Here is a 16,562-nt window from a genome sequence, read left to right on the forward strand (position 1 = left end):
TTTTTTGATAGCTAACTGTTCTGATACAAAGATGAAGGTCACTTAGAAATTTTTAAGATTTTTTTTTATACTTCATGATGGTTACTGGAGGGGACAATAGCATAACCAAGTGGGTGATCCAACGAGGGCTTTCTACAACCGTGTGCACTGAGAAGAGCCTGAGACTTGGTCATTAGGCACTGTGACAGGTTGCAGGTGTGAAGTGAATGGCTGGAGGTCTGTGAGAGATGCAGTAGTGTGTGCAAAACCACAGTTTTACATTTTAGACAGAGCAGTAATTGTAGAGTATATTATTTTGTTAACATCTTTTTATATAGATATGCTGTATATGACAAATTAGAAATAAGAATTCCTTAAAAGACAACAGGAGGAACTGAATTATTCAAGTGTGGGTTTTTTATAGAACCTAACTCAAAGTCTGCTAAAGTTAATGCGTCTCCATTAACTTTAAAAGGCCACTGGATGAAGTCCATGAGGAATGATGGTGAAATAAAATGCAGGTATTCTTCCCTGAAAGTTTGAGGGCATGGCAGTATCATCATGCTTTTGAGCAGGATATAAATGACTAGCCTTATTTTTCACAGGTATTCCTATCAAAGTAACAAGTTGAGAAATGGAGAAGATCAAATTCTATTTGAAAACCATTTTCAGCTTCAAGTTTCCAAAGTAGTGGTTAACTGATAAGTAAAATAAGAATAAAATTTTAAGAGTAGCTTAAAATTTTGATAAATCTTCTGATATAGAATTTATTTTAAAAGAGAAAAAAAAAGCCTGTCTGTTTGTTTTGTAGTGGTATCTAAGAGCAGGTCAGGTGTATATATACAATCCAACTTTTCTAAGAAATGCTTCGTCTTTATTTTCAAGAAATTGTGATGTCAAGCAAGTAGCTTTTTCTAATAAATTTGCACACTGCTATACACTCAAAAATAGTATCATGGTACAGACTGGTTTCAAGACTGACTAGTTCAGGGTCTTCATTTCCATGCTAAACCCCAAAATGTTTTTTCTGCCCTGGGAGTCCTTCGGTGTGAGGTCTGGAAATTACCCATCTGCTGTGTTCAGCAGTTCTTGTCTATGAGTTTTCAAACCAGTGTCCTGGAAGACATTTCCTGTTCTCTTCTCCAGACCTCAGTTCTGTATATTTAACATATCAAATTGTTCTAGGAAAGAAAGGGCTGTATAATAAATATGCAGCAAGGATGCAGGTAAGTATTCAGTTTGGCTTTGTCAGGACTGACATTAAGCCAGTTTTGCCTCTTCATCTGTAATTTATTTGTCCATTTACAGCCACTTTTAGACAGACTGAACTAAAATTCTGCCCCACTTTTAGCTGTCATTATAGCTTACAAGTTTGTGTGACGGAATGCCTGGTGGCTTTAAATCTAATGGAAAGTATGATAAATTAGCATGAGAATCATCTAGTATTGATTCAACTGAATACAGAGGAGACGTTATTTGTGTCGTGGCTTTTGCTAACTTTAAATGGCCTAGAGTAATGGAAATCGATGTAAAAACTGCAGAAACCTCAAATAGCAATCTTCTGAGGATACCCCCAAGTCTAGCCGAAGAATTAGAGTTGCAGTACAGAGCGATGAATCTGTGACAGGTGCTGGAGACAATACTGTAATAATGTGATGTGCCGAGCAACGTGGGGAGGCTGCTTTGTTGTTTTTTTTTCCACTCAGGACCTTTTTTTTTGCTAAAAGTCAATGCAAACTGTTGCAGCTTATTTCAGTCATGACCTTGCATTTGTCTGTCACTTGTGTTGCAGTAGGAGTGCCTCCCATAAAGAAGAGGTCTTTATAGCAACATAAATTTATTTGCATAAATAACAGTAATATTCTTCTGTAGTTCCCTCCTTTCCCTTTAGCTGTCCCAGCTGTGCTGAGCGGGGCTGGGACTGTGAATTCCGGCTGTGCCCAGTAAGACTGTATAGCCGAGGGTCTATTCCTAAGTCAAGTCTGAGTCCCAATCAGTTCAGTATCTCTTAAAAACATATTTGAAGTTAAATCCAAGCATTAATAGCTTTTCTAAATAGGAATGCAGAAGTGCTTTACTGACCAAGAACTAAAATGTGAAGAAACTATCTGGGAATTCTGTAGAGCCACACACAGTTTTTACAAAACCACAAGGGGGCAGAAGGTTTTAAAAAATGAAAGATTTTGTTAATTATAAGCCATGTGTTGAGTTGGGGGAAGAAGGTTAGGGGAAAGGGATCCTTTCCAATTTGAATTCTTACAACTTAAGAAGAGATATAGATGTATAAGAATTGCTGGAGCACAGTCCATATTTGTAAATGATCAAAAGTAGTTTGTTAGGCTGTTTTATTTGTTAACTAAAGGTATTTTACACCATTGTTGCAATATTTGTGCTTTCCCATACAAGTCAGAGTATGTGGCTGATTTTAAGACTGTAATAGAAATTACCTCCTGTCGTGTTGTTTTATCTGATAAGGGCCTCTAATACAAAATACTGCAAAAATAAAACCAGTTAAAATTTTAAAATAACCCCACTATCTTTTTTTTTTTTTTGCAGAGACCAGGTTCTCAGCTATAATCTTGGCAGAAGGCTCCCAGCTGATCATGTAAGTGGGTATCTCCAATTCAAAGTGGAAATCACATCTTCTGTTCACGAAGGTAAGAATTTGTTGATGATCTAGATCTATTTATTTCTATTTCTAGGACTTTCTGTGATAATATACTTTCTCATGTGTGTACAGTGCCTCTATGACAGATTTTTCTATTGGGATTTGAAGCTTAGATATGCCAGCTACTGGTTTGGAGACAGCAATTCCAAAACAGCAACACTCGCCATATTGTTTGCCTGTTTTGTTGGATAGATTTTAAATGAATCTGCTTATGATTCTCGCTTTATGGGATAGGTTGGGTAATCAAATCCATTGTTTCTCTTCACTCTGTAACATCTTCCCTCTGCAACACCTTTGGCTGAGATAAGCAGCTGCAACTGATATTCCACCTGTGCTCTCCTCCCCTGCCAGTGTACATGCAGATCACTGTGCTGTCCCCCTTTCAGAGAACTCTGTCCTGCTTATAACTGAGAATATATCTTACAGTTATGAGAATACATGCTTCCATTAGGCAATTCTTTTATTTCCCTTTTTTCCTGTTCTGAAGGCAACTAGCAGAACATGGATGGTACAGTTGCGTGTTTGTCACATCATATGTGTCTATTAACATGGTTTTGGTCTTAGATTCTCCTTCATTAGACTTGGTATAATCTCCTTGGTAGTGAGATATTGCTGTCTTAACTTGATACAACCTTCTTGCCTTTTCTATAGCTATGTAGTCCTGTATCTCATTAATATTTTTGCTCTGTCACCATTTAAAAAATGCTTCTGTCTTCAGTCCTGTTTGTTGCCAGGCACTGTAGTTCCGTGACGTCACTGTTGGGTTTCGTGCAGACGTATACAGACACTTAACAGTTGGATTAGTCAACTCTATGCCTGTTTAATTTCCGTGTGGGGAGCTACCATCCCTTGTTGCAAATGAGATGGGTTATTTTCCTTCTGCATGTATTACCATAGCATACCTAATACCTCGTGAACTTTACTGAAGTAGATTCCCATTCTTTATAGTGGAAAGTCCTATAAATTAACTCAAAATAAACGTTTTGTATGGAATTTGATATCTGTACACAATTTGCAATTCTTAATGCTCGTTTACATGCTGCTAAGGGTGTAATGACAACTGGTGTCAGTGACTGGCTTTGTGTACATCCTGTTTTTTAATATGAGATACATGCTGTAGAGATCTGGTTCCTTGCTTCTGAGGCTGGTTTTACTGACAATTTGGGAGGACTGTCAGCCCTTGGCAGCGCTCTGTCTTTTGAAAGCAAAATGAGATTCCTTTAAAGTCATACTTCACACCCCATACGTTTTCTTTGTCCTGCAAAATAGTATAGACATACAGAGAAAACTCTGTAATTGCTGTTATAACACTGGAAATGCCTCTATTATTTTAGTTGCATTTTCTTCCTGTAGTTGTCTGAAATAAGCAAACATCTTGCAAGATATGTATTTTTATATAACCTTTGTGATGCAGACAAAGTAGAATGAACTGTGCGTTGCTACATTGTGCTTGACATTCAGTATTTGTGCCTCTGCAGATGCTTCACCAGAAGCAGTTGGCACTTTGCTGGGAGTTAACTCTGTAAATGGAGACTTGGGGAGCCCCTCCGATGATGAGGACATGCCAACAGGACATCATGATACATCCACAGTGTGTTCCAATGGTCCAGTCCTCGAGGACTCTTCTGGAGAAGCAATCCTGCGACACCCTTTAAGGACTAGTACAACTCTGGAGACAGATCAGGATGACTTGACCTCCGGTGCTTCAAGATCATCGCCTACCAGAGGTCGCCAGGACTCGCTAAATGACTATCTGGATGCAATAGAACACAATAATCATCCCAGACCGGGGACGTCTGCCTGTGGTGAGCGTCCCCACGGAGCCTCTCCAAAACTGAGGAGCAGTTTCCCAACTGACACAAGACTTAGTGCTATGCTTCACATTGACTCAGATGAAGAGGAGCATGAGCTACATCAAGACCTGGGTTTTCCGTCTTCCTTGGAAGATGATGGTGGTTTAGTAATGCTTAATGGTGCTACAAGAAACGTCGAAAGGAATGGTCTAAGTTATTCATCAGATCAGGTAATGCAAGGGCCTGCAGAGAGCGAAAGCGTTTCAGCCTCTGAAGCTCCTTTGCCATCAACTGATGAGCAGCAAGAGGCTCCCCCAGAGCTTCCACCGTCCCAGTTAGCAGGAGGTGAAACCCTGCAGGGTTCTCAAAGCGAAGCAGCAGCAGAGCAGGCTGGCAGCGAGTCCTGTGCTGCTCAGGAGGCAGAGCAGCCCCCTAGCAGTGCGGACGCAGGATCTGCCAGTGCCTCTGCTGGGAGCAGAAGGGGTGTTAGTGAGACGGAATCCATTGATCAGGGGTCTGAACCTTCCCAGATGTCATCAGAAACTGAGCAGAGCGATCCTGCTCGCACGGAAAGCGTCAGTGAGGCTAGTACCCGGCCAGAAGGGGAGAGTGACCTGGAAGGGGCGGACAGCTCTTGCAATGAAAGCGCAACTGTGCGACGTTCCTCAGTTGAAATGCGGTGTTCTTTTGAAAGCGCCAGGTTTCCTGAGACCCCAGCCTTTTCTTCTCAGGAGGAAGAAGAGGGAGCTTGTGCCACCGATGCAGCTAGAACTGAACCAGGTGCTGAAGCACAGGACTCTGCAAGTACTTCTGGCTCTCTACCTGTGGTACAGTTACCTCCAGAGGAAGCACAGGAGGCTGAGGCAGGTGAATTACAAGACCGAGAGGAAGCAGAAGAAATCTGGCAAAGGAGAAGAAGCCTGCAGGCAGCAGCTGCCAACAGCCAGTCTCAGGAGGAAGAACCTGAAGGAGCCCAAGCAGCTTGTGAGGGTGCTACAGCACAGGTTGAAGGAGCTACTGGAGGTAACAACTGCAGGAGGCACTTCCTGAAGTGACCTTTCTGCAACCAGTAAAAATTATTTAAAAACTTAACATCTGAAAAGAAAGATCTTCATTTCTCAATTTCATTGTCTTTCAAGACTTGGGGTTTTGTTCCTTTGAGGTTTATTCCCTTCTTCAAGAGACTCCTGGGGTTTTTGGTTTAACAAAAAATAAAACCTGAAATATCTGAGACATGTTTGTTTTGAAATGGGATATATTTTAGTTCTTGAGAGAGTAGTGAGAAGGAGGATGAAGAGGAGGAAAGAACTCCACAATATTACCCTGCTTGCTAATCAAAATGGTAATGAGAGGGGGACAAAAATCCCCAAACTATGAAATGCAATCTAGAATTTATATTTGGGTCTTTTCTTTTGCATGTTTCTGTATTAGCATTAAAACATGAAAGTAATGAAAAGAAAGGGGGGAAAAATAGAATTGTTTTTTAGTCATGCTTCGGGTTGTTTTATCTTCCCTTTCCCCATTCCTTATCTATATAGACACATCCTAACACAGCTGGAACCGTGGGAGGAGAGGAATGTGTTACTCAAGTTAACACTAAAACTTTTACCATTTGTAAAATTGTTTTAACAGTTTAGCATTTTGTGTCTCGTTAAAGTCACTGAAAGTAGAAATGTGTCCCTAATGGATTAACTGTTCAATTTCTTCAGGAATTGAAATGGATCTAATCAAGTGGGTTTCTAAATGTGTCTGTTTCATAACATTTCAAAAGTTTTGAGATCTACTCATTTCTTTTTGTAATCAGCTCTTTGATTTGGAAAGAACGATTTGGATATTTATTTCAAATACTGTCAATACTTTATTTTACGGCATTTTCTAGACATTTGGGACTCTCTTTTTATTAGCTGTCAGGTTGCACCATGTTTTGCAGATCAGTGTGGCCACAGCAAGGAAGGCTAGTGGACCTTCACCTCCCACTCTTACAGCAAGGTGTCTGCCGGGGCCAGGTGGAGCTTTGTCCTTGTCCCTTGCTGGGGTATGGCTCAGGCACACACTGTTGTTTCTGTGCCCTGGTTTCTGCTGGTCACAGGTGGATGTGCCACATCCCAATAAGTGACATTTTCCAGACAAAGACTGCAGCACATCCCAGAGAAATCACTTGCCTAGAACTGTAGACCTAACTTGTTTGGCCTAAAAAAAATGAAGACTGTTAGATCTATCCTAAAACGCTAGTCCTCAGAAGGTTTAGCATGTCTCGTTCACTTTCGAGGCAACTCTAGGGCTTCCCCACATCGACTGAAAAAATAATTTGTGGGCGTTTTGCTTCCAGGTTCTCAAGCCAATGGCCATCAGCCCTTGAGGTCGCTGCCTTCGGTACGTCAGGATGTTAGTCGGTACCAGAGAGTGGATGAGGCTCTACCACCAAGTGAGGTTCTTCATACTTTAATTGGGGGCTAAGCTGCCTGGATCTCATTACTGAGATCTCATTACATTTCTTTTTTAAATGTGAGAACTGAAAATGAACAGCTGAGAAGTTCTAAGTGAGGAGCGATGATGGCGAAGTCCAGTGCTGTTTTGTAAAAGGCGTTGTGCTGGGGCTGCGGGCTGCAGGACGGGTTATGATAGTTACACCTGGTGCATACAGGTGTGCTGAGTGACATTTGCGGAGAAGCAGGAAGGCGCGGTGCTGCTTTTTCCGCATGCAGTGTACATGGGTAGGGAGGGGAAGTGATATGCTGTATGAGACACTTGGAGCAAAAGTCGTCAAGCACTCTGAAACCTCTAAATACTTCTTGTATTGTCATGATTTACAAAGAAATATATAACATCTTTAATCTCTGCAGATTTTGTGAAAGGCGTCTGTGTTTTTCTTGCATTTTTTGAGGTAGTGTGAAGACTTACTGAGTTAAAATAAATCTAGGTATTAAGCAACAGATAGATGAGCCTAAATTGACAGATAAATTCTAATTTCTTTAATGCATATGGAAAATACATTCCTGCCAATTGGTGGACTGATTCACTTGCTTAATCGTGGGGCAGTGAAAATCCATTTAGTATTAGAGAAAGTTAAATGAGCATAGAAGAAAGTTAAATTCAGACACACTGAAGTCTGTGGCAAAGCTCTACTACTTTAAAGGAGTCAGGAGTTCAGCTATTTAGTGTAAAATCAATAGATCCTTATTTCACAGTATGGAATGGGACTGTGCTTGCTCTGTAATTGGAGAGGGTAACTGGGAGGAGCCTGATAGCAGAACACGGGTATAACTGGATGTTGGAAAGCCAGGGTTGTGAGTTGTTTTTGTTCCCTGAGCTTCTGTTATTATCAGTGCATGTAACAAATTTGTCCTGCGTACAGATCCTAAAGTTAACTGCCACCTCAGTAAACCAGTATTACGTTTTACAAAATTGTGCCTGGGAGACACATATCTCAGTTGCATTTTTATCACTTTTCATATTGAAAAAGACAGAGAACATTACGGGAAATACTAGAGAGCAATGTAATAAATGAGAAATGCACAGAGATGGCTTTTATAGTATAGGTTTATTGGTTTATACATAGATTGCTTTTTGTGTTTGAGAAATAAACCATACACTATAATAACTACTTGGGAAAACTGTTGGAATGTTAATGGAAAGGTTTGGCTGTGTGGTATTCTAACATTTGCTGGAAGTTTTACACAGTCATTCATAGGCATGCATATACACATCTCCGCTTTACAACCAAAGCCCAGTGCGATCTTTATGTAGATCATTTGCTAATGTGAATAAAATCTTAAGTACTAATTGTTACCTAGATTCAGTTTTTCCCTTCAAAGCTCTGCTTTCAGATACAGAGTTTTAATAATAGTGAAAAAATGGAGAAAACATTTAGAATACGATTTTGAGTTATAAACTGCAATTTCTGTGTAATTTGGATTGTATTCTATTTGTTGTTTCACCAGAATCTGAAACGAAGAAAGAAAACCAGGATTATTTCTTTCAGTTGTGTGTAAGCTAAATTAAAGAATTGAAAATATTTATCTAGTATTTCTGTCTATAATATGCAACATTATGCTCCAGTTCCTACATTCTTGGGGAAAAATCAACAAATAAGCTTGACCACACAACCTTGATGAATTAGCTTGCTGAATTGCAAAATTTAAGTTATTTGTAACATTTGACTAACGGAGGATATCCTTGTCTGTCATTACTTATGTGCAGGTGCTTTACTTTAGAAGCCATTGCCCAAGTGTTTAAACTTGTGTATTTAAAATTGAGTGCAGGCAAAAATGCTTTTATTCTGCAAGACCACATTACAGAAATGGTGACTGTGTGTCAGAATTGGACATATAATCACTGCAAGAAAAACCTCAGCTATTATACAGTGCTTTAGGGTTTGACATTAAGCAAAATAGTAACTTTCAAATGTATTACATTTTCAATAGCAAATGTAGTGATTATGCCAGAAACTTTGCATTGGAGTTTTATTTCTAAACTTGTATATTAAATTTACAGTATAGTACAAAATTTTGAATTTTTCCTCCTGAAATTGCACTTTGTTCCTTAAATGGTTCTCTTTATTCCTATCCTGTTTCTTCCTCTGAGCTTACTTTCCTGCATAGCTCTTGTTCATAGTAGAAATACTTTATAAACATTAATAGGCTGGTTTGATTGTCCATCATGACAATAGAATAGTAATTTGCATTGTGGCCAGCTGAAGTACACAGCTGTCATGTGGAGGTGACACCATGAATTTATCTCAAAACCTGCCTTCCCTCCCTCTTTGTGAGTCAGCTGAGGCCCTACAGTTAATGCAGTGAGCCACTTGGCTGCCTCCAAGACTTGACAGAAGCCATAGTGTGCGTACAGTAACAATGCCCGAGGTTTTAAAGCTGTCAGTATTAAATGCTTTACAGTAGAATTTAGTTCTCCTCCTCTGCTGTCAAGACATTTTTATGCCGTCTTTCCTCGCAGAGTGGTGGTCATTTAGGATTGGTTGCTTGCCAATGGGTTTTGAAATGTTGCTGCAGTGACTGATGTTTTCACCTAAACTTGCAATCTAGAAAGTCTCGTCTAGAAGCCTGACCTCTCAAAGGCAGTTTTTTCAACTGATGTGCTAAATGGTCTGCACTTTTTCTACAGTTGCTAGTGTCCAGGAATCAGGCATGTCTATTCTGTATATAAAATATTTCAGTATTTTATTATTGTTGCATGGACCCTAGCCATGATCAGTGTCTTGGTATCTTGTTCATTTTCTGAGCAGTTGTTAGGCAGATGATGGTGTTTCTGCCCCAAAAAGCTTAAAGGCCTAGGTGTTGTGATGGAACTGGTTTCCACTGAGCACCAAGCCAGTTGTGGTTGGCGAAAGGTTCCAGTGCCTTCATCTCTGCTTTCCTGGCATGTCTCTATGGTCTAGACTGCTAACACTGTCTGTAGCTTGTGCTGCAAAACCAGTGGACGGCATGGTAGTTACCACTTGCATAAGAAGTTGAATTTTCTATGATAGTTGCATAATTGGCAATTCTGGGGCATGCATTTAATATATGGAGTTTTATTGTTATAATTGCCCATCTTTTCTGGCAGGTCTGCTTGCTTTTAACATAGGTGCATGTAAACAAAGAAACAGCACTGGCACCTATTTTATTGCTGTTAGTTAGCTGGGGAAAAACAGTGACAGGTGTCCAGTATTGCGAGGGTTTGGGTACGTACCCATTGGCCTTTTGCGTTGGAATAAGCCTCACAGATTGGATCTAAATTACTTCAGCCCAAGAGAATTAGTCTAAGTGTCCTGATTATTATTTTTTTCCTGTGGAACAATTACTGGTTAGCGGGAAATAAGAATAGAGAAAGTAATAGGAATTATTAGATATGGATTCCACAGAATCTTACCGACATTGGGGAATTTGATTTACAAGATAAAATAGGGAAAAGCCATGTCGCTTACCCTTTCAGTAAGAAAGTTCTGTGCTGAAGTCATCCTGTAAAAGAGAAACAGTAACTTGAAATAGATTGTTAGTGACATTATATATATAAATATATATATAATGTCACTAATTGAATAAATATATATATATATTAAATACCTCTCTCTAAAGAAATTAATAAACCCCAAGACCTCCGCAGTTCACAGTATTTTATTGCTACTTAGACTGGGAGGCTCGGATTGACAGCCATGGACGGATTTTTTATGTGGACCACGTGAACAGGACAACAACATGGCAGCGACCCACAGCCCCCCCAGCCCCACAGATTCTCCAGAGGTCAAATTCCATACAGCAAATGGAACAGCTGAATCGCCGGTAAGAATTACCAGTGGTGTTTGTGAATTGTGTGCTTGCAAAGCTGCCTTCACTGTTACGAGGCTGAGTATGAAGGCAGGGTCACAGTTGCTACTGCAGCTGACTATATGTATTTATTTTTATGTGGCTGGCCCTTTTAATTAGCATGTGGGCTTCTCGGGCTTTTGTGTTCCACCTGTGCTCATAAGCTATGTAGCTAAAAAAACCCCTTGTGATAATGGTTTTCAGAAATTCAAAAGGAAATTAATGCAGGAGTTAGAGGTCAATGTATATTAACCTACATGGCAGAGAAGATGGGCAAGCTCCCTCAGAGCCAGAATTGGATCATAGTTACCATATACTATATATAAAGTCCAGTTTTCTAACCCTAGGTACCAGAGCATCCGAAGAACAATGACTAACGACAGGCCTGAAGAGCATACAAATGCCGTGGATGGAGCTGGAGAGGAAACTGACTTTCACCATTCTAATGCAGGTTAAAAAATAACCCACCAGCACCAGCCCCCAGCCCCAAAGAAACACTCATGTCATAGATGATTAAATGAGAGTGACATAAGGCAGAGCCTAACTTATTCCCCTGAAAGCCTGGGTGAAAATAGAACCATTTGTGTTCATTGCTGTGTAGTTTTTGAAAATTATGGCTCAGCCTGTTCAATACACTGAGGAGACGTATGTGAGACTTGGAGCATTTTTCTGTCAGTACCTGGCTGGGCGAAAATATAGGCCGGACATTTGCAGTGAAAAAGTATAAAATTGTGTGGTCTGAGTTACAAATATTTTGAATCTGCTATTGCATTTTGAAATGGTAGAATATAGGACTAGAAAGGACTTCGGACAGTCATTGGCTTCATCTCTGTGCTGAAGATAGATAGGATGAGCTCTACCTAAACCATACTTGGCAAATTCTGTCTTGTGTTCTTATAACATGTTCTTCAGTTGATGGACGTTCTGTAACTTCTTTAGACAATCTACCCATACTGTTCTTCTTAGTCCTATAATATATATTACTATATTAGAATATATTCTAATAATTCTTATTCTCATATTCTTAAATCCATTACTTCCTACTCTTTCCTCATGGCTTGTGTTTTTAGGTCTCCAGTTATTTTGTTGGCCTTGTCAGGACTGCCTTCAGTTGGTCTGCAGCTCCTGAGGTTTATTTCAGAAAATTAAACAAACCTGTGACTACTGCACTGAAGAGATTGCAGAAATGTCACGTCTTTCATACAACACTCCTTGTACATTCATTGCATAATTACTTTTTTTCTGATAGTTTGACACTAAACACCAGTGTTCAGTCTCTGATCTGCTGAAATCGGGTCCAGAACTTTGTGTACTGGTCTCTGGCACAGATGTGTTTTTCATCTGATGTTTGTGCTGTCGATTATCCCTACCCTGCACACAGGTCTTCGCACTTTTCTAACGTGTCACTATGGTTTTGAATCTTGTCCATCCTACTGTCCAAGTACTGCATCATCTTCTAGCTGGACCAAGTTCTGTCCTTCCTATCCAGTCATTAATAGAAATAATGAATAGGACCAGACCCGGACAGATCTCAGTGAAACATCATTTGGTGTGCTCTTTTTGTTTGACATAAATGATAACTGCTCTTCCATACATTTTTGCAAACCATCTGTTTCAGGTAATTTTTCACCAAACATGATTATGAGGGTATCAGGTGGACAGTATTAAAGGCCTCATTAACATCAAAATATGTGGCCTTTACACCACTTTAGTAGAAAATAACTTAGTTCGTTATAATTCATTTTTCAGCAATCCTAGTTATTTGCGTTTCTCTACCTTGGTGTATTCTCATTGTATTAACTAGTATGACATTTCATATGTCTGAGAATAGAAAATATGTCAACTCATCTATAGTTTCCTTCATCTTTTTTTTTTACATATTCTTTGGATAAATGGATATAATATGTATGTCTTTTCTTCTGAGAACTCCTTCAGACCTCTGAAATAATGACCAGTGTCTCAGAGATTGCTTTGCCTGGTTTCCTAAGTGTGTTGGAATACACTTCATCAAGCCCAAAGGGTTTGAAAACCCTCTGATTTGCACAGCAGTCTTTAACCTGCTCTTTACCTAAACTAGCCTAAGAAGAAAGTTCTCTTTCTTCCGTTTTTCAGTTGTTCTGGTTGTCTGATTGGTGTTAACTTTTTGACTGAAGACAGAAAGAAAGATACTTTTTTGAATGAGCTCTAAGTATGATTACTAGTTTTTCTTCTGGCTAGGCAGTTCTCTCCATAATCTTCCTACTACTAACTCACTAACACATTTATAAGGTTAATTTGTTACCCATCCAGTCCCTTGCATAGTTGTGTGTTATTATGTGCTTTGGCTTTGTCTCCCGAGGTTTTTGATATTCTCTTATAATACTCTTTCCTAAATTAATCTGATACCCAAGCAATGGCACCCTTTCTTTGGTTTCAAGTCATTGCAGAACCTGTGATTTAGCCAAGTGCTCTCTTCGGATATTTTTTTTCTCCTTGCTGCTGCCATAGCCTTTTCTGCCTTTGTGCATGTGCAGCTAGATGGTTTGTTGTGCTGTAAACAAGCCAGTTTAAAGCAAATTCAGGCTAAACACTAATCGGCAAGTTCGGCTGAACAGGCTTTTTGTCAATCAAATTCATGCACGTCAGAACTGGAAGAACCCCCGCACCTGGTGACACATTCTGGTTTCCGGATTACCCAGCCTGTGACAGTGGGCCTATCTGCAGCATGTCACAGCATCTCCCAGGGCGTGAGAAGTGGCTGGGGTACACCCCAGTTTGGTGCCAGTACAGAGCTGACATGCAGCTGCTGTGCATGCCTGGGAGAAACTCCCACCCCAAGCACTCAGGCGGAGCTTCAGGGCATTCTGTGCTACACAGTCACTCCAGAGACAGGCCTCGAGGGGAAGGGCTCGCCGTCTGCTCTTTAAGTGTCTCTAAAAATCCTCTGGTCATCTACGCATCTTGTCCTTATTACCTTCCCATTTTCCAGTTTCCTTTAACACCTAGAGTGAACGTCTTTATTTTCCCCATTCCTTTATTCCGTAATATTTACCCATCCATATTTGGAATTCTACTCTTTGTCCTTTTCCTTCTCTTTTTTAATTTCTTCTTACTTTTCCCTCAGTTTAGAGTCTGATTCACAGCCTCTCTTCTCCTTTCTCTGCCTGTGGCTTATGCTCTTTTATATCCACGGTAGCTGTGTTCTAGGTGATTAATGTTCATTTGATGGGCAGCTGTGCGAATACAGTGGTATGTAAAAGAAACTGTGAAATGTGGAAGATAGCATACATTTTAGAGTCAAATCAGTGCAGACCCAATCTGAATTTGCAATTTTTATTTATGTTAAAATATGCATCCAATTGTCCTGTTGATTTTCAAAGGTAATTGAACTCTTAACATCTTAAGAAATACCACTCATAATATATTTCACTTCCTGGTACTGGTGAAAAATCAGTGCCTTTGTGCAGTTGCTAGGAGAACCAGCAAATGTTTACTGAAAGTTGAAACTTGAAAGGAAAAGGTTGCCGAGAAAGTACCTTACATAAGTTGCTTAAATATCAGGATTGGGGCTGTGTTAACGGCAGTGATTTATTGGCTTTTTTCCTAAAGGAGGAATGAAACATTTTTAAGTGGGCAATGACTTTTATATCCATTAGTTAGCATTTAAAAAATAACTTAGCGCATACAGCTACAGTATAGTAATGTAGGCTGGCTGCAGGGACCTTCTTGCATCTTACACCCAAGCACATGTTTGGTAACCCAAATAATTGGCTGGGTTTTTTTCTCTTTAATGATTGTTCACCAAAGGCAACAAGTAAAAGTTACTGAACTAAGACTGTGGTATTTTCAGGGACTTCAGTTCTGTGTTAGAAGACATTCAGGTACACTTACTTGGAGAATACTTAATAAATCTGAAATAGTTGTATACCTCGTGCTTTTCTTGCTTGTGTGATTCAAATGAATATAGTTGTTTGCAGTGGTGTTTTGGTAATGATTATTACTGGAAGTCTTTGTTGTTCACTTTGCTGTTAGATTTTCGAAGAGAGAACGTGCTGCCTCACTCTACCTCCAGATCCAGACTTACTTTATTGCTCCAGTCTCCCCCTGTGAAATTCCTTATCAGCCCAGAGTTCTTTACAGTGCTGCATTCTAACCCTGTAAGTATAGTGTCTACAGCTGAAAGACTTTCATAAATGTGTGCTTATAAATATAGTTGTCTTGTGTACAAAGACAATGCTCAGCGTTTGATGCTAAGATATTGGTAGTATCTAGGGAGGCTGGATAAATTCAAACACTCGTCATTCTTTGCAGTTGGGCTATTAGAGGCATCCTAGTTGGTATTATAGCTTCCATGGTTTTTACTTTTCACTCAATTCATCTTTATTATGTCACAACTCAGTTGCTTATCGAAGCAATAGCTTTCTTACTGTGCTTTGCAGAGGGTTAGAGACAATTCTAAGAATGAAAATGATGCTTATTTTTTAAGATCACTTTGCTGTATGTGGATGATTTGTTTCCCCCGGGTGGCCTGGTTTATATCAGAACATGTTAGATCTCACCCTGAACACAAAAGCATCTTAATATATGTTTTCCTTTTCTGTTTTGCCTGTTCTTCAGTTCTTCTTATATCTTTTTTTTTTTTCAATTTTTTTTTCCTTTGTGTAATGGGAAGTGTAGTGTAAACAGAAGTAACAGAATTAATAATTTATTGTCTGCAAGCACACTTGTTAATGATTCAGGGTGGTTTTTTTAATTCCTGGTCAGTGTTAGTTTGGGTTTGGTATAATACGTATGCTTGTCTGTACCTGAATAATTCTGCTTAGCTTGCATAGCTTTATCTTGAATATATGAAGTAGGACAGAGGTAGAAAAGACCTCTGGCCAAGGGCTGGAAGTGCAGGGGCACAGAGTGATATAGGTGACGGCGCAGTGCAGTAGGAGGGCCTATGTCTTCGCTTCGGTCTCTTGCTCATCCTGAGAGAAAGACCTGGTTTCTGCTTGGCTGGGTTTTTTATGAAGGGAACAGCATTAACTGTTTATTTTACCCCTTCTATTTAAAGTTTTTTCTGTTCCCTAGGGCTCTCGTTTTACTCTCTTAGTTTAATTTTATTACGTAAACTCCACGTGGACATGCAGTGATAGGGTATTTTTGAAAAATCAATAGCTGGAAACAATATTTATGTAGATTTCTACAAGCTTATGTATTCCTGCCCTGCAGAAAACTTAACAGCTTTATTGCTGTATTCAACTCATTATTCCAGATATCAGAACATATCTATGAAATTTCCACTTTTAAAGTAATTTTAATGCTATAGGATTCTTCAAAGTTCCAGGGACAAGTGTGGTAAATAGAATCTGTAATATATTTCACACTTTTGTGAAGTGAGTCAATTATGAAATTTTGTATATATCAAGCAAAATAAGAAACATCAAACATCCCAAAGCCCCAGGAAAAGTGCCATGGTTTTTCATATTGTTGTGGCTTAGTTGGAGATAATTTTTAAGGTTTTATAGATGATTAGGTAATTTATTTACAGTGGAAATGTTGTCTTTTGTACTAAGGAGAAATTTTGTCTTCTAAAAGTATTTCCTGCTATTTATTTTTCAGAGTGCCTACCGCATGTTTACAAATAACACGTGTTTGAAGCACATGATCACCAAAGTCCGGCGGGACACCCACCATTTTGAGCGCTACCAGCATAATCGTGACTTGGTGGGCTTCCTCAACATGTTTGCTAACAAACAGCTGGAGCTGCCAAGAGGTTGGGAAATGAAACACGACCATCAGGGCAAGGTAACTGTAATGCACACACGTCTCTGTTCAGTGCCTGATCTTGGATGT

General features: G+C 39.5%; 1 protein-coding gene across 1 annotated transcript in view; it reads left to right on the top strand.

The window, feature by feature from the left end:
- The window catches only part of HECW2 (HECT, C2 and WW domain containing E3 ubiquitin protein ligase 2), a 176,471-nt gene that overhangs the window by 107,231 nt on the left and 52,678 nt on the right, over positions 1-16,562 (top strand). The window contains exons 8-14 of the mRNA XM_055812962.1: positions 2,536-2,636; positions 4,126-5,463; positions 6,770-6,865; positions 10,568-10,718; positions 11,090-11,193; positions 14,754-14,878; positions 16,329-16,514. Of these exons, the coding sequence (XP_055668937.1) occupies positions 2,536-2,636; positions 4,126-5,463; positions 6,770-6,865; positions 10,568-10,718; positions 11,090-11,193; positions 14,754-14,878; positions 16,329-16,514 (2,101 nt within the window). The remainder of the gene's footprint in view (positions 1-2,535; positions 2,637-4,125; positions 5,464-6,769; positions 6,866-10,567; positions 10,719-11,089; positions 11,194-14,753; positions 14,879-16,328; positions 16,515-16,562) is intronic.

The sequence above is a fragment of the Falco peregrinus genome, chromosome 8, assembly GCF_023634155.1.
Source record: "Falco peregrinus isolate bFalPer1 chromosome 8, bFalPer1.pri, whole genome shotgun sequence".
NCBI lineage: Eukaryota > Metazoa > Chordata > Aves > Falconiformes > Falconidae > Falco > Falco peregrinus.